At 40.8% G+C, this 22575-nt stretch overlaps 1 protein-coding gene across 4 annotated transcripts in view; it reads left to right on the forward strand.

The window, feature by feature from the left end:
- The window catches only part of Cdk8 (cyclin dependent kinase 8), a 67736-nt gene that overhangs the window by 10775 nt on the left and 34386 nt on the right, over window positions 1-22575 (forward strand). For all 4 annotated transcript variants that reach the window (XM_057764276.1, XM_057764277.1, XM_057764278.1 and 1 more), the window contains exon 2: window positions 19082-19157. In XM_057764276.1, the coding sequence (XP_057620259.1) occupies window positions 19082-19157 (76 nt within the window). The remainder of the gene's footprint in view (window positions 1-19081; window positions 19158-22575) is intronic.

Raw genomic sequence — 22575 nt, forward strand, 5'->3', positions numbered from 1 at the left:
AGGATTTTTCATGACAATGAGACACATCTGCTCCTGGCAGCACCAATAGCTTGAAGAGGAAGATGGATATTGAAGAGGCTCCTTATGGAGTTTGTTAGCCATTTGGACAAGACACTGCTCTTGCCTGGACTGCTTGATGGACTGGAAATGCAGGACCCACAGAGAAATGACTGCTGAACTTGCCTAAAGGTGAGACCATTTTTCAGGGTTCCTGCTTTATGAAAGAGTCTGCTAGACATTCTGCAGGACAAAGAAAAATGTGACTGACAAACTGCCAATGTAGGTGGAACTGTCTTTGAAATTTCCTGCTTCATGGAAAAGTCTGCTGGATAATACGGGCCTGTGGGCTGAAGATTGGATGCCCCAATAGTACAGATGAACTTTGGGTGACAGTCCAGGCAGTGAGATGTCTCTGTCAATTCTAGAGCTTTTTACATTGCTTGCAGTGCACCTCCTGTTTAATTAGGTAATATTATATCCTTCTAGAGTCTTTGATGGAGTTGAAGAATTTATAGTTATAGTTTTCCTTAGTTATAATAAAATATAAAGAAGATATAAATATTGTAACTATAATTCTTGTTTGATACCTGTTTTGTTATATGTAATTTTACTTTTTTTTTTAAAGACTTACTTATTTATTGTGTATACAGAGTTGGCACTCGATCTTATTGTAGATGGCTGTGAGCCACCATGTGGTTGCTGGGAATCGAACTCAGGACTATCTAGAATAACAGCCAGTGCTCTTAACCTGAGCTATCTTACCAGCCCCGTTATATGTAATTTTACTATGTTAAAGTTAAAACCTTCCTTTTTATTTAAACAGAAAAGGGGAGGTGATGTGGGATTCCCTTCTGTATGCTGGGAATACCATTGGTTAATACTGCTTTGGACCTATAGCAGGACAGAACTTAGGCGGGGAAAACTGAATGCTGGGAGAAAGGCAGAGTCAGAGAGGCTGAGCAGCCGGGAACCAACGAGCGGCCTCCATGCAACAAGGAAGTAGGTGAATCATGGAGGTTTCAGGTCACAGGACGGATACACTTGCTAATGCTTGTTTTCTCTGGGGTGGTTTAAATATGACTCTGTTTCCAAAAATTGATTTTCTACCTGATTCCAAGGAAGACGTCAAACAGAGCCAGATACACTTTGCTCACTGACATTTATTTTAAATGTAAAATTACATCAGTTAATTATTTGGCATTTCATTTTGGTTTCTCTTTGGCAATAGTTCTTTCTATAAATTTGATTCCTATAATGTATTTGGTAACTAGTTAAAGGAAATCAATTATGCCCTGAGTTCTGTTCATGTGTCAGATACAGGTGATTCATTGTTGAACAGCCAGTGATTTAACTCTTTAGGAAACTTAGAGACTTCTGAGGATTGCAGGCAATTACACTAGGGTAAGACTGCAAAATAGTAAACTTACAGGTTGCCATAGAGGTACCCAATCTACTCTTGAAGGACTCAGGGTGACATTTCAGGTGTAACTTCCCGGGAAGGTAATTAGAAGTTATGCTAATGAGTGTGCAGTGGCTCCTGGAGTAGACAGGTGGCATCAGCTGTGGATCGGTAGTGACTGTTTGGGACTAGGGGTCGGAAAAGTTACAGTGTAGCTAGACAGATGGCATCAGTTGTAGCCCCAGAATTATATCTTCCCCTCATTCTCTCTTCTTATGGTTTCTCTATTTCTAGCTAACCCTTTCCTCTCTTATTTTCTCTATGCTTCTTTGGGGGGGATGGAGAATTAGAGATAGTGTTTCTCTGTGTAACAGAACTTGTTTTTTGTTTGTTTGTTTGTTTGTTTGTTTTTGTTTTTTTTGGTTTTTTCGAGACAGGGTTTCTCTGTGGTTTTTGGAGCCTGTCCTGGAACTAGCTCTTGTAGACCAGGCTGGTCTCGAACTCACAGAGATCCGCCTGCCTCTGCCTCCCAAGTGCTGGGATTAAAGGCTTGCGCCACCACTGCCCGGCTCCTCTTTGCTTTCTGACAAGGTCTTGCCACATAGCCCAGGCTGGCCTTAGTCTCTCAGTCCTCCAAAGTATCCCAGTTATCAGCCTCAGTGTCCCAAGTACTGGGATTATAGGAATGTGCCACGATGCTCCACTCAGAATTTTTTCACATGAGGGAACTGCAGTCTGCTTCTAAAGGAGCACAGTCATATGTATTAGTGTACTAGTCAAGTAGTTGTTACTTTTTTTTTGAGGTAATTTTGAGATCTCGTGAGTTATGAGGGAGAAGGCTAAAGCTCCTACCTTTGGAGCCACTAAATAGCCTGTGCAGAGGTATGAAGGAAAGCCTTGGTGAAATGAAGCAATGGATGGAATCCCAATGCCAGTCTTACAGAGGAGTGAGGGGCGGGAAGATGGGCATTCAAAAAAAAGTTGGAGATGCTGGAGAGATGGCACCTCTTCCAGAGAACAGACACTGTTTCAATTTCCAGCACTCAACAGGGCAACTCACAACTGTCTGTAACTCAGCAGGTTCCAGTGATCTGACTCCCCCACACAGACATATGTGCAGGCCTAACACCAGTGCACTTAAAATTGAAATAAATGAATTTGTGTTTTTTCTCTGTTGTTGTTGTTGGAGACATAAGTGTGTTTTTGAAAATTAGGTTCTGTGAGAATCTGAATAGCCTGGAGATCTAGGATAGAACCAAACAGGACCAGACCCCCCCCAAAAAAAGTCAATGAAATTTCTATTCATTCTCTGCTATATTCATAGACCAGAGCCTAGCATAATTGTCACCAGAGAGGATTCATCCAGCAACTGACAATAGATACAGAGACCCATAGTCAAACATTAGGTAAAGCTCAAGGAATCCTGCTGAGGAGGGGAGGAGGGATTGTAAGAGCCAGAGGGGGTCAAGAGCACAAAAGAAAATGGCCCATAGATTCAACTAACCTGGGTTCACAGAGACTCACAGAGACTGAACCGACAATCAGGGAGCCTGTGTGGGTCTGTTCTAGGCTCTCTGCATATATGTTTATGGTTGTGTAGCTTGATGTTCTTGTGGAACTCCTAACAGTGGGAGCCAGGACTGTTTCGTACTCCTTTGTCTGCTTTTAGGGTCCTTTTCCTCCTACTGGGTTGCCTCATTCAGCTTACATTTGAGGGGATGTGCCTATATTTATTATAACTTGATATGCTATGTTTGGTTGATATCCCGGGAAGCTTGTTCTTTTCTGAAGGGGAGGAGGTGTTGGATCTAGGAGAGAGATGAGGGAGGACTGGAAGGAGAGGAGAGAGGGAACTTTAATTAGACTGTGGGATGACATGGTCTTTTCCTCTTAATGTTCCTATTAATTTCACTGTGTTTCTTTCTTGCCTGAGTGGGAATAAGCAGTGAAGAGAAAGAAAACGAGGTAAAAATGGTTGTGAGGAACTGAGCGTGAAAGAGACTGTATGTGGTGCTAGTTCTCTGGACCCACTAAGAAGACTATTCACCTGTGGGTTAAGAAGGAAGCTAATTGTGCAGAAACCTCAGTAAACATAAGGGGACTTTTGTGGCTTTGATGAGACCCATGGTGGGTCATGATTTTACAAAGAAGGAAAGGTTCTGGAAGGGTCTGTATGACTTAGCCTGGCATGTGAATTGGGTTAGTAAAATGATAAAACTGTCAAGCAGAGAGGAGAAAAAGAAAGGAGGTAAAAGGTCCTGCTTGGGTCACTCAGCAGATTTGGAAAGATTTGTGAGTAGCTGGAGTTCCTAGGGGTAAATTGACAGAAAGTCCAATGCTGTGCTTCTGGACTTCTGGGAGAGAAAGAGATACATACTTATTATCCACACCCTGTCTCCTGCTGAGGAGGAAGATCTGCAATCACAAACTGGCCCTCTTACTCCCCCAGTGGGGTGGTCAAGGTTTGTGCAGGTATATACTGTTCAGGTAGGGAGTTATTGGTCCCCTACTAAAGCACAGAACATTTAGGCTTGGGTGGATACAGAAGCAGGTGCACCTTGGTCTCAGGTAGTCCCAGGAGCATTATGTGTACTAGAAGATAGATATGGTGCTAGGCTAGAGCAGTATGCAGGTGAAAATGATTGCACTTGTCCTAAGAATGGAAAGGGTGGAGTGTGCTATGTACATTTCTTGCTTGCAAAAAGTATACGAGGAGTGGAAATTGTTTCCCCAGATATCAGCCAGGTGTGGTCATAGAGAGGTTGTTAGGGTGTTGGGTATTATGCCAGTTTGTGGCTTCATACCACAGGGAGTCAGACTCAGGGAGCTGACTCTAGTGGCAGGTACGATAGAAGAGAACATGGCTCCATTTTCTCGTAGGTTCTAGGCCAGGCCATGTAGGAGCCTAGCCAGCCTTAGGAGCCTATCCAGTGTGGAGAGAGGTACAGTGGCCAGAGGTCAGAGTGCCAAGAATAACGGACTATTGGTGTGGCATAGCGGCCCAATGTGTAGGTTAAGATAATGTCATCTCACCAAGGTCCAGGAGACATTGTGCAGGAGAACAGAAAGAAAAAAAAAAACCCCACAGGAACTAAAGGAAGAGATGCTAGTGCAGAACTATGTCTTCCAGGTGTGAGATCAGCCATTACAGTCTTGAAATCAGATCCTGCACAAGATCTTTCCCTTGTGAAAGGGGTCAGGGAACTCATGAGACTCTCCCCTCTCTGAGTAGCTATAAATTACTTACAATTGCTGTGGGTGCCACTACAGTGGTACATGCCTTTAATTCCGTCCATTCAACAGGCAGAGGCCAGCCTAGTTTACATAGTGAGTTCAGGACAACCACAGCTACATAGAGAGACCCTGTCTCAAAAAGCAAACTAACCAAACCTAGACAGAACAATTGCTGTGGGAGGTACTTGTGTTGGTGTAGTTGCATGTAAGTTGCTCATGCTCCTGTAAGTAACCCCAGTTACACTCATTTGTTTGCCTTGCTGAACTTGGGTGGAATTATTTCTTTTGTCCATTGTCTTTGGTGAATAGAAACTTCGCAGGAAAAGTCGTACAGTACATAGTTAGCTCTGAATTCAGAGCCAAACAATGGAAAGAAAGAACAGTTTTGGTTGTTACTGAAGGAAGCTAAACTTGTAGATTCCTCTTATTTATGTATATTTATTACATACTATTTAAAACCAACCTAGTTTTTCAAATAGAATAGCCTTTAAATTCCACTATTGGATAGTTAATTTTGGTTGTCTTTCCAAATTATCACTCACTCTCTCTCCCCTCTATCCCCCCCATGAGTGTGTAGATTAGTAAAATCTATATATATAGCCCTATGTCCTTTCATTAAAATTATTTCCTTTGCCTGGGAAGATGGCTCAGGTGGTAAAGAGGATTGACTCCTAATTGTCCTCTGACCTCCATGCACATTTTAGGGCATTCATGTGCACTTATAACACACAACACAAATTCACACATAATGTAAAAAAAAACATATAAAAATTATCCATTTCCATAAGCATATAGTTTTCAGTCATTATTATTATTGCAGAAAATTTCTATGCATGCACATAAATATGTACTTAACTATTTCTCTGATGATAGACATTTAAGTGGTCCTCAGAATTTTGCTCTTTCAATTGGCAGTTGATGTCAATAAATAACCATGTAGTTCTCCAGTGTGGTGTCATATTGTCAAGGTGAAATTTCAGATCAAAGGCTATATACTGTAAACAGTATATTTTTGTTAGTGGCTATACAGTATATTTTTATTATTGAATGCAATTGGATTTTTAAAAATTAATGTATTCTTTTAATAAAATATTCAAATTGGATAGAAAGATACTCAGGAAAATCTCCCCACCCCCTTCTATCTTGGGTTTAATTCCCCTCTAACCATTGCCCATGACTCCTTGTGTGTTTGTGTGTAGAAGCATATATATGCAATGGTAGACTGGAAAACTTAGTATTTTCTTTTTTTAAACAGATAATGCATGCGTTTGTTAATGAATGGTATTGCATGTCTAGGCTTGTCCCATTGGTAGGCTTATCCGTCCATCTATGTGAGCCAGCTGTTTCATGGATAAAATGCTAATGTACTGGCCTGATCAAATGCATTTGGGTTTTTATTCTCTACTAAAACTGTACTGAATGTATCAGCCTCACCTGTCTGCATATAGCACACTTTGATGTGGAGGTGGAGCTCCAGAGGTGTTCAAAGCATCCCAGAAGGTTGTTGGTGTGGGTGATATTTTTGGCAGGCTGCGAAGATTTCATCCATCAAAGAAAAAACCTCCCTCTGTTGTATTTACAAAGTTAAAAGACTTCTTTTATCTTTTGTCCACACTTCCAGAGAGTCTGGTGACCTTGAATTTCTGGTCACCTACACATTCTGACCCCTGTCAGAATTACAATATTAAACCACCATGACAAGTTCTGTGTCACTGGGGATAAAACCAGTATTTAGTGCATGCTGAGTAAGCACTCAAACCAGTGGATCTACAGTCTGTGTTTTCTGAAAACTTGGCATAGTTTCGGTCATACTAGAACCCCAAGAATAAGCACCTAAGAAAGGGATGTGCACAAAATACTGTTTGGGTCATGAAGTTGTACTGTTGAGATGGTTCTTGTGGAGATTTTGTACTGAGCTTTATTTTCCCACGCTACTGTGGATGGATCTGTATATTTTAGATGACTATTTAGGATAAAGAGCCATATTGGTATCTAAATTTACTATCATTTTATTAATTTCATCACATCTGATTCTGACTTCACACTGTTGCTACCTTTAGTTCATTTCTGTCACATATGTGGATACCCTCTTCCTTTCGATCTCTTCCCTCTCACACATTCTCTTAATTTAATCTCCCCCATCCCTCGTTTACTTTCTACATAGGAGAAAACATGAGGCATTTGGATATTTGTCTTTCTGAGTCTGGTATATTCACTTAGCATAACAAACTCTAGTTCTGTCTGTTTTAGTGCAGATGTAGTAATTTCATTTTTCTACCAATAAATTCAATTGTAAATTTTCTTTACCCGTACTTGTTGATGGACACCTAAGCCTCGCCTCCTCTCTCTCTCTGTTTTTTTGAGGTAGGGTTTCTCCTTGTAGCTTTGGAGCCTGCCCTAGAACTCTAGCTGTAGACCAGGCTGGCCTTGAACTCACAGAGAGCCTCTGCTTCCCAAGTGCTGGGATTAAAGGTGTGTGCCACCACCACCTGGCTCACCTCATCTCTTGATATTGCCCTTTGGATGGGTCTTTCAGTGTAAACACTCAGTTTGGTGCTCTTAAGAATTTGATGTTTCATTGCTACCACATTAAATAAGCACGTGCCACCGGGTTGCGTTATACTAGTGACTATTCACTGAGTTCAGTATGCTTGCCAGTCTTACAGTAGAATGTACAACTACTTGTAGTTCTTTAATGAAAGGTGTACTACACTTATGGGCGACATCTTTTGGAATGTAACATGACATTGACTGCTAGTTTACTTAAGTATTTTAAACATAGTTTTGCTTTTGTCACATTGTACTAAGTAGGAATCTAAATCTTAGTTATTTTCATGGAGAAAATGTCACCTGTAGAAATGCTGCAAAGAAGCTGTGTACAGATACATTGTTCATGAAGCTTCTTTAGAGCTTTATTGAGATTTAAATTTAAGTCAATAATGCCCCTAGAATATGCAGTTTGATGCCTTTTCATGTAGTCATGAAACTGCACTGTGATCTAATTTTAGAGTGTTGTCCCTCCGCTCCCCTCTGCTCCAAAAAGGAAACCCTGGGCTGAGTTACTCCTATTTTCTCCATTCCTAGAGCTTAGGTGGCTTTCAGTCTACTTTTTTGGTTTTAGAATTCTTCTTCTGGACCACTTCATATAAACAGTACCTGATGTGGTGACTTGGCTGACGATTTCTTGTTCTGTGTAATGCTTTCGAGGCCTTTCTGTAGGGTAGCGTGTGTTACATTTTGTCCACTCTTTCACTTGTTTCTCCTCTTTTGCTTTTGTGGATGCTGTGGCTGTGATGGACTTTGGTATACCAGTGCCTGAGTTCCTGACATCAGTCCAAAACAGGATGCTTACCCATTTGTCTTGTGCCAAACTTATTGCAGATTTTGCGTATTAAATTTGTTATTTGATTCTGGAGTACATTCTTAATAAATGTGATTATCTCATGTGTCATTTGAATGTATGTTTCTCACTTTGTTCTTTTGCTAATGACTTTATTCAGTGTTTATATTTCTTTTATACTATGGACCTGATATTAGACAAAATATAAATTCAACTGATTTTCTTTTTCCTTTCATTTTGATTTTTCGAGACAGAGTCTCTCTTGTAGCCTTGACTGTCCTAGAACTTGATCTGCAGACCAGGCTGGTCTCGAACTCTGCCTCCTGCCTCTGCCTTCTGAGTGCTGGAATTAAAGGTATGCACCTTTACTGCCCAGTTCAACTGATTTTCCATCTGAATTTAAAATGGGTCATAAGGCAGCAGAGACCACTGACAACATGAGCAGTTCATCTGGCCCAGGAACTGCTAAGGAATGCACAGTGCAGTGCTGGGTGAAGAGGTCACAGGGGTCAGAGTGTCCTGAAGATAAGAGCACTTGCAGCTGTCACAAGCTGACAGTGACCAACTGAGAGCGGCCACCAGTGCCGGATCCTCTTACCACTACAAAAGTAGCCAGAGAATTCAGCATGTGCCATCCAACGGTCAGTTCTGTTTGAAGCAAATTGGGAAGTGGAAAAGTTTAGTAAGTGGGTGCCCATGAGCTGAGTGAAAATCAAAACCATTGTCATTTTGAACTGTTGTCCTTTCTTACTCTACACACAAAAATGAACCTGTTCTCTTGGATTGTGATGTGTGACAAAAAGTGGATTATATACAACCACCAGTGACCGCTTAGTGACTAGACTGTGAAGAAACAGCAAAACATATCCCAGAGCTAAATTGACACCCTCTGAGTCATGGTTTGGTGGACTGCTGTAGATCTGATCCAAATTTCTGAATCCCACCCAGCATTATTGGACAAGAATATTCGTCAGTGTATCAGTAAGATGCACTGAGAATGGCACCGTGCAGCCTGTATTGTCCACAAAAAGGACTGAGCCTTCTCCATGACAGTGCCCAGGAGGCTGCACCTTGCACAGCCAGTACTTCAGAAGGCAAATGAATTGAGCTATGAAGAAAAGCCTCTACCATATTCACCTGACTTCTCTCTAGCCAACTACTGCTCAATCATCTCTGTAACTGTTTGCAAGATAAATACTTTTGTAGTTGGGAGGATGCAGGAAGTACTTCTAACAGTCCTTCAAATCTTGAAGTACGGATTCAAATTTTTTAAAATTACCTTTTCTTTTGTGAGTTGTGTGTATGAGGGTAACTTGTGTGGTCCTACCTACTCAATTTTATAATAAAATATCAGGAACCTTCATTATATCTAGAACCAATTTGACCTTAACGAGCTATAAATACAGAATAAGCACAAGAAGTTCTGCCAAACTTGTAGGTAGATGATTTGCCTTTGAACACTGATGAGCCCGGACCTGTGATGTGTGCTGTTTTACATTTATCACTTTATTTGTTTATATGTCTACTCGAGTTTCTCTATGCGGGCATAGATTGCCCATTGTAGCAACAGTCATCTCCTGGGAGCTAGTCTGTCCCTTCGGGGGACTTATTTGGACCATGTTGTGGAACCAAACTGAGAAAAAGATAAAAAGAGATCACACTTCGGCTTAGCCACTTAGTAGTGTATGTCTCTTGCCGTTTTGTCCCAGTTTTAAATTAAGTCCAAAGCCTGTCTCTTTATTCTAAAGAACTCGGGGTTATTTGATCTTTCTATCTGCTCCCTCAGTATGGCTGCATTCATTCAATCTCTTCACTTTGTTTCTCTCCTTTGTCATTTTAATTAGTATGGTGGGACAGGTGACCAACCTGAGCCTGTAGGGCTGCTGGAGCTGGGGCTTTCCTCCTTAAAACCCGGTTCCACTGTGATTTAAAAGGGATTTGGACTATAACAATTTTAATATATGAGCATTTATAATCCACTTTGGTATCATATACATAATATGAAATGATAAGTACATATGGGTAACACATAAACTCAGTATATTACTTTCCTGTTGCTTTAATAGACTGCCAAAAGCATCTTAAGAGAGAAAGGAGGAAGTGTTTGTTTACTTTGAGGTTACAGATCGTCATGGCAGGGAGTAGAGTAGCAGGAGCTGCTGATAGTGTCTTCAGTATCAGCAAGAGTAAGAAATCACCTAGATAATACCTCAGCTAAGGTCTGCTCTTGTATGTTATGTTACAAAGCTTACTTCCATGAAGGATCCATTACTATTGCCTTGATGAAGATGGGAATCACCTTTTGTATGACCAACAGAGATTTGCCATTTATAAAAACCACTTTATAGTTGAGTTTGGCTCTCTGGAAAACAGGTTCATTACAAAAGGAACTGTGTAGCTCCCAAAGGGAAAATGTGTGCACTACGTCCAGTGTGTGCTTTGCAATCATTCCCAAGGTTCTGTTAGTGAATTTTATTGTGAGGCTGTAAAAAGGTAGAAATTCACGGAGTATGTTTAAGATTGGAGATAATCACCGCCACGGAATATAAGTTTTTATGATTTTTTAAAAATGCTGGAGGGTCCCCGACAGAGCAGCTAGTCCCAGGCAGAGACAGCTGCGGGGGCTCCAGAGTGGGCCATGTGGCGGCAGGCAGACATATGGCGGGCGGGCAGGAGACAGAGCCATGGATAGACACAACATGTTGAATATTTATTCAGGGGGTTATGGAGGGGAAAGAGAGGAGGGGAGGCAGAGAGAACGAGAGGGAGAGAGAAAGAGAGACAGAGAGACAAGTCCACACAGGCCAAGAGGGGACAGAGAGGAATCCAAGATGGCGATGAGAGGTCAGGGGTCGCCGGGAGTGGGCGTGGCTTTCCTCTTAAAGGGACCAGGGATCAAAACCATAACATAAGTGGCTTTATAAAACAAGAGAAAGAGACTAGAACACAAGGACAACTTCTGCTTCTTTCCTATAAAGCTTTGTGATATCTGAAAGACTGCTAGCCAGAAGCTATGACCAGATGTAAACCCTGGAAGCTCAGAAGTGTGAACTAAACCACCATCCTCTGGAACTTTGTCCTAAGCTAAACTTTGGTCTTCATCAAGTTTCCCAGGCTCCAATATCCTACTGTGTAACGCAGAACTACAGAACTGAGTAATACTGGTGATACAGACATTAGACTAACAGCATGCATTTTTGGTAGACAGTATTTGGCCAGGCCTCCTTCTTTGCTTAGAGTCCATAATTGAAGATAACATTTCTAATGTGACTACCTTGTACTAACTCTTAATTGGGTTGTGACTGAGCCCCAGAAAGTCTTGATTTTTAGACTACAGGGGTTCAATGCCCTCTGTATACTTATAAGACTCTCTGCATACTCGATAAATAGTAGTCTCAGAATCCAGAATTCCCTTTGTTCTTTCAACTTTTCTTGAATTGTCAGGGCCCATAGGCCTCAACATAGAAATTATTTTTCACTAACTTGACCCGTATGGAGACGCAAGAAATAATGACACAGTTCACACAGCCATATCAGAAGGGTATCTCAGGCTTCATCCATTCCTGAGGGTCTACCCGCGTTTATTATACAAAACACCTTTTATCCCCCAGGTAAACCAAGGTGGATGCTCATTAATATTCTCTTTCCGGGCATGCGGGGCTAGCGAAACACCTGCAACTTAGTCTCCAGCTTTGGAAACAATGCCTCTCCCCAGGCGATCTACATTTTTAACAAAGGAGAAGGAACCGTACGTACATCCTGGCCTTTGTTAGGTGGCCATCTTGCTTGTTTGACAGGATTACAGCTGCCAGTGAGCCTGCCTGTAAATATTTTGTATGAAATATGGGCCCACATTGAATATTACAGTCACTTTGCAAAATGAGTGGATAATATCACCTTTTAGGCTGGGAACACAAAATTGGGTAAGGGTTCCTTCTCCTTCCGCTCTCCCCTTCTCCCCTTTTTGTTTAGGCAAAGTCTCATGTGCCACATAGACCAGTCTCAAACTCTGAATTTCCCTGCCCAAACTCTTCAGTTCTGGACTTGCACTCTACACCCTAGCTAGTAGGTCAGTAGGTTTGTTTGTTTGTTTGTTTTTTGGATTTTCGAGACAGGGTTTCTCTGTAGCTTTTTGGTTCCTGTCCTGGAACTAGCTCTTGTAGATCAGGCTGGCCTCACAGAGATCCGCCTGCCTCTGCCTCCCGAGTGCTGGGATTAAAGGCGTGCGCCACCACCGCCCGGCCTTTTGTTTTTAACACTTTCCTGGTGAGCTGTAGATTTCCAGCAACAAAAAACTGAAGTCTAACAGGACACACTAAAAACACATGGTCATTAAGTTCTCTCGGGAAACCCTGACGTTTGGACTCTTGTCAGAGTGACTTTATTATCTTTTTGTGGTTTTGGTTTTCAAGACAGGGTTTTTCTGCTACTCTGGCTGTCCTGGAACTCACTCTGTAGACCAGGCTGGCCTTGAACTCACAGAGATCCCCCCCCCCCACCCAGCCTCTGCCTCCTGAGTGCTGGGATTAAGGTGTGTGCTACCCCACCACCTGGAGACTTTTATTATCTTAATCATGGATTATGTTTATGAGAGATGAGATCTGGACCTTCATGTGCTCAGCAGTTTTAATAAAAAGCTTGAATAGATGAAGTCATCTATTACTCTCTCCGTACCAGAGTATATAACTTTAACACTTTTTTTTTCCAGATTAAACTTCTAAACCACTGGCACTATAAAAGGGCCTACCCTGAGATCACCAGAAGCTGTTTTTTGTAATACTAGGGACCAGACTCTGGGCTGTCCTAAACAAGTGCTTTGCCACTGAGCTATACACTTAGCCCTCTTACTTGGTTTTTAAATTATGACCCATCAACAACCAACCCAGTGTGAATTTTCTAGTGTTTCTGGTGTCTATTTAGGGCATAGTTTATCAGCACTAGTTTCTCCCTTTTTAGGAAGTAGAAGAGTAGCATGGATCAACAGACTTTCCCTGAAGAAAGCCAGAGAATAAACGTTTAGATTTGATGGGTCACATGTAGTCTCCTTTTTTGTGGAGATGTGGGGGTGAATAGTGGGGTATATTTTAAGCCATTGTTTAAGAATATAAAAAACCTGCATAGCTTGTAGACAGCTACAATGGGCCATAGACTGAACTTAATTCTTGAATACTAGTTCACTATACTAGCATTCTCTCCAGGAACAAAAGTGATAGGATGAAAAAATACAGACTTTATTAAGTCAGCTTAAAATATCAGCAATAAGTGTCTCATACCTGAGTCTTAGAACCCAGTAGTTTTTGGTCCTTGAGGCTTGGTGTCTTGGTGGCTGTCTCACTGGGAAGGCCAGCAACCCAGTAGTTGGCTTAATTTACAAGCTGGGTGCCTCAGAAGCCCCACTTTGGCCTCAGAATGTTCCTGGAGAGTCCCAGGTCTTTATTCAACAGTGGGAATACTGGTTCTGAAATCAGCGAGAGCAGCAGCAGCCGCCACAGGGTGAACCAACACTATGGCAGGGAGGGCCAAGCCTGGAAAAGGCAAGTCTGATGATCTTCCCTCTGCCATGGTCCTTCTTTATGTGGGCTGCTCTAAGAAGGTGCTGCTCACACTGGGGTGGGTCTTTCCACATCATTTAAGGCAATCAGGACAGTTCTTCAGTTGAGGCTCCAACACAGACGATGCTGATTTGTGGCAAGTGGATTTTAAAATGAGAACCCAAGGACAATGGCACTAGGTTTCGATCCTAATACATGAACTGGCTTCGTGGGAGCTTAGCCTGTTTAGACGCTCACCTTCCTGGACGTAGATAGAAGACCTTCGTCTTCCCGCAGGGCAGAGAATTTGGACTGCTCTTCAGTATCGAGAGGGAGGGGGAATGGTGTGGGGGGAGGAGAAGAGGAGTGGGGATAGGGGGAGGGGAGTGGAGGGAGGGGGCAATATTTGGGAGGAGGGGAGGGAAATGGGAAACGGGGAGCAGGTGGAAATTTTAATTAAAAAAGAATAAAAAATAAAAAAAAAATAAAATAAAATCACCCATTCCACATTATAACATGAATGGAAATACAGGAGAGATAAAGTCATAGGATATTATATGAGGGATGCTTTCTTGCTGAGTGTTTTCTTCAGTGAGCACCAAAGATTGTACAATATGACTGACCTTGGAATTTAAACTAGACTGCAGAGAATCCTCATTGGTTAAGAGTGTTTACTGTTTTTTTAGAGGACCTGAATTCAGTTTCCAGAACCTACATCAGGCAGCTTACATCTGCCTGTAACCCCACTTCCAGGGGATCTGATGCTTTTTTCTGGGCTGCTGGCACCTGTCCTCATGTGACATATATGCACACATACATGTAACTAAAAATAAAATAGAACTTTAAAAAAGGACCTTGAAACCAAGTCAGTGAAGCTTCATTAGTTGCGTGGACTCTGACTTTCTCAGAAGAAATGGGTAGTGGTTATTGGCCTGTGTGTCATGAGGCTTTTGATTTCTTGATTTCCTGGAAGCAATACCAAAACTTTCAGATCTCATGTATGAGTAGCTGGAAATTCTTAACAGTGATTAATAATGTTCAGAGGAGGAAGCTGCTAAATTTTCATTTTAAATTGGAAAAGGTCTGTTCCCAGGAAAGAGACTTGGGTATTAAGGACTTGGTTCAGCCTTTTAATACCAACCTGATATGGGATGATGGCAACCTTCTGCCTGATGGTCAGTGAATCTTTGTGATTATCTCTTAGTATGTGTACTGGGTGTATACCTTCTCAGCTTGCCTTATGTCTTTGAGCCTAGATAGGAAAGTGAGTGTGAGGGTCTGCCTATTCCTATGTTCAGACAGCATCATCTGATGGTCCTGCCAGAATAGATGCCAGAATATGGTTCTGCTCTAGGACTTGCTTAAAACATGAAGGGTACTTGTAGAAAATCTCAAGAGTAGAGGTGTCCTGAGGAACTACTCACTCTCCCCACGGGAGATCTATTGCATCAAAGAAGATAATTGGGAAAATACATTCAGCCTTCAGCGTGCTAAAGATAGAATGTGTGCAGGTCAGGCATGGTGGTTTATAACCTGTAATTTCCATAATTAAGAGACTGGGACAGGAGGATTGCTTCAGAGATGGAGGCTAGTGTGAGCTCCATAGTGAGTTTAGGACAGTATGTCTCCACAAATAATAAACAGAAATGTCGGGATTGGGGTTTACAGGATATCCGGGGTGCAGAGACAGAAATATAGTCTGTTTACAACCCTGAGATCTGAGTCTATCCCCTTTCCCTTGTCTGTGCAGTCTTCCTGTTAGCTTCTACTTTCAGAAGGTACAGCCTGAAGCTGGGCAGGTACTTGGATTGAGTCTTCACAAATGTGCAATATCAGAAGATCTTTTCCCCTTTAGACAAAGTTGTAGAAAAGAAGCTGCAGCTACAGATACTGACTTGATTAGAACTTCAGTGATGTGAAGAGGTTGAAATATTGCAATTTCAAAGCCAAAGTTATCTTAGGCTACCTTTAGTCCTCTGCCCCCAGCCATTTATTGCCCACCTCTGTATGTAACCTCACTGACCCCTGGCTTCTCCAAACCTAAGAATGTCTTCAGGCAGAATCAGGTGTCTATAGATTTCCCAACTTTGTGGTAACTACCTCCCTGATGTTTCCATCAATGTATTTTAAAAGTGCCTTGATTTATGGTTTAATTTGTTCTGTCATATTAAACTTCATGGAACTAGTTTGGAGTTGGATTGACACTCAGAGTAACATGAGTCTGTGTTCCTAGGATACAGTCACTCATGTTTGGTTCCAGAATAAACTGTCTCTTGCCCTTTTTGAGGTGAGAGTTGTGTTTTTACCTCCATGTCCCTTTTGTTTACAAAAAGTCAGATTTTATTTAAATATAGAATCCATAAACAATGTCCAAATTAGGTATGGCCTACTTATTGAATAAGGGTGACCTTGGAAATTTTAAGAAGAGGAAAACTAGAAGAACATTTAAGGGGCTGATTTATTTTGCAGTGTAGATCCCCCTTCCAAAATAAAATTACCCAATTATTACATCACAAAATATGAGAGACTATTACTCTGTTCAATCATTGAGGTGAGGAATTGTGGGTAGACAATTGTATGGGTTATTCTTCTCAGTGAGGAGGCTCTGTTGGCAGCCAGTTTCCTGTCTGGATTTTCCTTGCATGTGGAATGCTATCTTTTTCTCTGTAACTTTGGACCTGTCCTGGAACTAGCTCTTGTAGACCAGGCTGGCCTCGAACTCACAGAGATCCACCTGCCTTTGCCTCCCGAGTGCTGGGATTAAAGACGTGCGCCACCACTTTCTGGCATCTATAGCTTTTCTAAACCTCTTTGATTTTATAGAAAAATCATCATTTTTCAGGTAACCTGTGGACTTTTCCTATTTTCTAATTGATTTTTTGTATTTGAATTTTCTGTATATGAACTAATTACTATAGATGGGACACATATAGATTATATATTTCTTTTTTATTTTTTTAGATTTATTTATTTATTTATACAATATCCTGCCTGTAGGCCAGAAGAGGGCACCAGATCTCATTATAGGTGGTTGTAAGCCACCATGTGGTTGCTGGGAATTGAACTCAGGACCTCTGGAAGAGTAGTCAGTGCTCTTAACTGCTGAGCCATCTCTCCAGCTCTAGATTATATATTTCTAACACTTTTTAATTCCTTTGGAAGGGAACAGATAAGGAAATTGGGATCAAGAGAATGAAAAAAGCTGTGTGTGGAGTTGTGCAGGTATGTGTGTAAGGAATATTCTGTTGTCTGTCATTATAGTTGGTGGTTCTTTATTTGTACACAGAACTTCAGTTCCATACCACATCTGAGGAGAGCCCTCGGGTTTTTTTGTTGTTGTTTTGGTTTTTTTTGGAGACACGGTTTTTCCATGTAGCCTTGGCTGTTCTGGAACTCACTCTGTAGACCAGGCTATACTTAAAACACTACATATTTATAATTTGACTGCTTGCTTTGGATCATTATTGACACCAGTGAGTAAATATTTTTAATCTCCTGTCTATCTTTTACTTTAAAAATGGATAGTGAGGCAGGATGGCACACCCTTTTTAATCTCAGCACTCAGGTGTCAGAGGCAGGTAGATTTCTGTGAGTTTGAGGCCAGATTAGTCTATAAGTTGAGTTCAGATCAGCCAGGACTACCAAATGAAATCCTGTTTCAAAAAAAGGTAAGTCAAAAAAAGAAAAGGGAATCACTGTTGAGGAGTGCAAGATCAGGTTGATTGTGGACATGTTTTCAGCAGGCTGTTTTAATTAGTAACATAGGGACCCAGCCACTGGGGATGGTCTTTTGCTGTATGAGAAAGCTAAATGTCTGGAGAGATGGCTCAGCAGATAAAAGCACTGCTGCTCCTACAGAGTACCGTAGCTCAGTTCACGGCACTCATGGAGCTCTTATAATTTCCACTCTGGCCTCTGTGGGCACCGGGGTGCATGTTCTCATACTCACAGACACAGACGTAAAAATCTTCACAGAAAGAAAGAAAAGCATGAGCTAAGCATGAACCTGTGAGTAAGCCAGCAAGCAGTGACTCCATGGTTTCTGCTTTGAATCCCTGCTTGAGTTTTTGCCCTGACTTCCTTCAATGATGGACTGTATCCTGAAGCTGGAATAATAAACCTTTTCCTCCCTTTTAGTTGTTCTTGGTCATGAAATTTTTCACCGCCACCAACAGGATGTTAAGACGAATGAGCGAATCTTTGGTTGAGTTTAGTATTTCCATGCCTGTCACACTATTTGTTTGTCCCCAGAGGGTTAAAGTTTAGGACATTGCAAAATATATTGTACAATACTTAATCAGTTAATACCCTGCATATAAATGTGTCTAGTAGACTCATCCTGGTCCTAGTGTGTTTATGTCTTATTTCGGACTTTGAAAAATCATTTAGACTTAGTGAGTATTAAATTACAGTTATCCTTAATATCTTTCTTACATTATGAAGCCTGTGGAGCTTTTACTATGAAGTATGTTGTAAAATCCACTATTATAAAACAATTTCCCCATGGTGAATACCGTCATAATTGAGTAATTGAGATTTGTTAGAAATGTTGTAAAGAAAAAAATAATGTAAGTTATTTTTTATTTTATTTTTTTTGGAGACAGCGTTTCTCTGTGTTGTTTTGGAGCCTGTACTGGAACTCACTTTGTAGACCAGGCTGACCTCGAACTCACAGAGATCCGCCTGGCTCGGCCTCCTGAGTGCTGGGATTAAAGGCGTGCACCACCCAGCTGTAAGTTTTAATAATAACTTAAAGAATAAAGCATTAAGTGACCTTAACTGGTTTTGAAAGGGTTGATGCAAGCAGTCCCTCACTGCACTCTCCCTGCATTTCCTGTTAAGGTGTGACTTGATACTTAAATAAAAGTCATCAAAGTGAAATCGTGTTTAGCTTTTCTCTTTCTTGACCTTCTTCAGGGTCCTCAGTAATATCCAGGAAAGTAATGGGTATCAGAGTCCCCAATGCTGAGCCATTCCCCATTTAGATGATACTTCTGAGAAGTTTTTATTTGCGTCTTTGACAGAGTCGATTTACACTTGGCCTGTTGTAGCACTCAAATTGTGTTATAGCGGAGTAGTTATACAATATAGTAGATACTTGAAACTCTGTAATTGGTGGAACCCTGATGTATCCCCAGTTTTTGATATATATGATACTTAGAAATAGGTGCTAAGAGAGTATCTCTTGAAGGTACTTGGATGTGACCTAAGTTATGAGAGTATGATTATAATGTGCTTTGTTTTTAAAGTTACAACGTTTTTTGCATTAGTGATGTATTTTGACTTTTCTGATACTTTGACACGTAAACTGGCTTTATTTCATAATTAGAAGGAAACTTGTCTCTAGAAGTCCAGAGCACGATATCTGAGTTTATCAAGCACACATAACTAGAGTCCCAGAGAAGGGCTTTACATTCTGGTGTTAACACCTCCACAAGTAATTGCCTTGACCTACATATCTAAGATGGATTTCCTGTCTGACGTTGGTGTTAAACACGTGTTTTGTTTCTGTGTAGTACTTTACAATGCATGCAAACATAGAGCTACCTGTATATTAAAATGATTTTGTTTTTACAGGAAGGACGATAAAGACTACGCTTTAAAACAAATAGAAGGAACTGGAATCTCTATGTCGGCATGCAGAGAGATAGCAGTAAGTGAAGTTTTCGTTATTACCACATCAGTTGACTTATGAATGTCAGCTGTGCAGATCTCTGTTGTATTTGCCATCATATGAGTTGAAAGCTGTTAAATATTTTTCTAGACAAGTATTTACAGAAAAAAAATTAAGGAGAAGTAAAGGTGCATGCAATTCTTGCAATGTATACATTTATTTATTTGGGGTAAAATTAATTTTGGTTGTTGATGTGAACACCCTCCTCCAATAAATATCGCCAGTTAAACTTACTGTTGTTACTTAGTTCTGGTCAATGACAGTTGTTACATCAAGCTAACAGTTTTCTGAGGCTAGGGTGGGATTGATGTCTTCATGAGCACCTGTTAAAATCGAGATTCTGTTGTTTTATTATCACCATGTCCATTTTTCTTTTGGAAGCACAAGCTTTCCATGTGGTAATTAGAATCTCCTTACTTCAAAGGAAGTGTTCTCATATAAATACGGTTAATAATCGTGCATATATTTAAACTAAACATTGCATCCTTGAGATTGACTTGAGATTTTTCTTCTGTAAAACTCTGGCTCTGAGCTATTGAGATGGCTCTGTAGATAAAGGTTCTTACTCCCAAGCTATATGACTTAAGTTTAGTTCCCAAACCTGAGTGGTAGAATTAGAGGACCAGTTCCCACTAATTTTCCTCTGACCTTCAAACACACACGCACAGTGATGCAAACACACACACAATGACAATAAATTTTTAAAAAATTGTGATTCCAAATGCATATTTCCTGACTCTAATCAGACCTTCATACCATGAGTCACAGTGTTTGCCTGTGTTATTGTTTTAGTTTTCCTGTCTGTACATAAATGTGGCTTCTCTAATCTAGGAATACTTGTTTAAATAATCACACTCATTTAACAGATTCTTGTTAATGAATCTTCAAAGCCGGCCATTTGTTGACAGAACATTTTAAAGTAGGAAAAATTAAGATACACAAATTTGGGTCTCTGTTTCTGAGTATTTCTACACTGCTGGGAAAAGATACTCATAAATCTTAACAGTACAAATAAGTAAGCCTGGTGTTATGATAGAAATATATGGGGAAAGGAAAGAATGCTTGTTGAGTAGAGAGTTGGCAATGGATCTATCTCCATGGTTTCTTCAGCAATAGGACTTAACCATTTCTCTTGTAGCAGGCTTTCTTTTGGGACCACCAACCAGTTCCCAAATAAAGACATGGAAACTTATGAGTTATGAATGCTCAGCCTTAGTTTAGGCTTGTCCCACTTGTTGCAAGTTGCACCACGTTGGGCTGTCATACGTGAGGTGCCACCTTTTTGGCATGACTTGTGCCAGGCTCCTAGCCATGTGGGTTCTGTTCATACGGTTCAGGGTAGGGGCGTGGGGCTTAGAAAAGTTAGGTAGGAAGAACAGAGATAAGAAAGAAACACAGACACTTAGGATAGTATTGGGAGGGCAACTCTGTGAATACTGAATGCTGAAATCCTTTTCTGAGTTCTGAGTACACCCTTGTTTATTTTTCTATACATTTTTATACCCCAATACAAAAGGGGAAAGAAGGCAAAAGACTGCTTTAACATTATACAGAGAACAACCAGCTCAGTTACTTGTCCCAAAGCTTCACATCAAGTTATTAATTCTTGAGAAAAACATTCTGTTGTTTAAGAAGTGAACCCACCGTAGACCAAGTACCCCGAAGGCAGCTAGTCCTAGGTCAGATTTTCTATATCAAAAGAAGGGGCAGAAGTATTCTTTGGTTAGGGTGGAGAGGATACACCTCTATGGGTCATCTTAATGTTCAAAATACCAAGTAACCACACCCTAGATCAGGGTGTGTAGTCATAGTTGTGTCAACAACTTTGAGCAAGCCAAAACTCTGACATTCAGACAAGGTGGAATAGGCTCACATTTTGAGCCTTCACACCCATTAGCTCTTACAATTTATTTTGACACGTTTCTCTTCATCTGCGTTTTGCCTTGGGCCTTTTTATCTTTCTTTCATTCTGTATGTCCCACTCCGTGTCTGGTTGGCTGGCCCCTTTCTCCCTTGTTCTCTTTTTTTTTCTCTCTCTCTCTTTGTCTCTCTATCTCTCTCTCTTTCTCTCTCTTTGCCCACTTAACCCTCTACTTCCTAGCCTTTGGCTGTTCAGCTTTTTAGTTAGACCAGTCAGGCGTCTTAGACAGGCAAAGCTACACAGTAAGTGTAAAATTTAATGTGAAGCTTTTCTGGATATGTTGTTATTGTTGATTGCTATTTTTTTTTTGTGTGTGTTGAGAGAGAAAGACTGTTTTAGAGGTATATACTGAAATACTTATTGGCGAAATAGTATAATATCTGGAATTTAATTCAAAATAAGTCAAGAGGTGGAGAGAAGAATGAACTTGAATGTGGATAAAATGACTCTGAGTGGCAGGCTTAATAAAAGGTAAGGAAGGAAAAGAATTCCATCTTTGTTTTACTGCCTTCTGCCTTCTATTAAACCCTTTAGTTCCTCCCCGACTCCCCCCTTTTAGCAACTTGCTCACATTCAGTCTGGTTCTTTTTTTGTTGTTGTTATTGTGTTTTGTTTGTTTGGGGTTTTCTGTGGTTTGTTTTTGTCATTGTTATTGTTGTTTTGCTTTGTTTTTTCAAAACAGAGTTTCTCTGTGTAGTGCTGGTTATTCTGAAACTCACTCTAGACTAGGCTGGCCTTGAATTCACAGAGATCTGCCTGCCTCTGCCTCCTAAGTGCTGGAAAGACGTGCACCACCATCTCCCGGCTCAGTTTGGTTCTTTAGTAATATTTATTACAAATAAAAACCTTAGGATTTCTGTTGGTCACTTTGAACTATTGCCACCCCTTTAGGGGCTAGCCTGTGACACATATCATCAGCATGGCCTAGGAGAGAATTTTGAGAGATTCTTCCAAAGCTCTCATTTTGTTGTGAGCTGTTTGCTACATTCATTTCCAGAATTCTTGTGGGCTGGAATCCCTTTAACTTAGTGTACTGGCTAACTGTACAGCAGGTATCAGTTGCCCACCACCAGTATATGGGAGAGTATCTGATAGATGGGGTGGGTCCATATTTAGACGGCTTTCACAATGTACTTGCACATCAACCTCAGCATTTCTGTTTTGTTTTTAATCAGTTTTTAAGAGTTTGGTTGAAGAAAGATTTTCAAATTAATTAAAAAAAAATAATTTGGCATAATTAAGGTTCAGTTTAACTATTAACATGATTAAGGTATACATTTAAAACCTGGTAATGCTTTTAGAAGCTGTTAGAATACAGTGTCAAGGTTGTGGAGATAGTTTAGCTGGCAAAGTACTTACCTTGCAATCACAAAGACCTTTATTTACTTTTTAGCATCCAAGTAGAAATGCCTGCCATGGTCATAACAGGGCATGCTTGTAATCCCTGTGCCCAGGAAGTAAAGGCGGGAAGCACCC

This window comes from Chionomys nivalis, chromosome 3 (assembly GCF_950005125.1).
Source record: "Chionomys nivalis chromosome 3, mChiNiv1.1, whole genome shotgun sequence".
Classification (NCBI taxonomy): Eukaryota; Metazoa; Chordata; class Mammalia; order Rodentia; family Cricetidae; genus Chionomys; species Chionomys nivalis.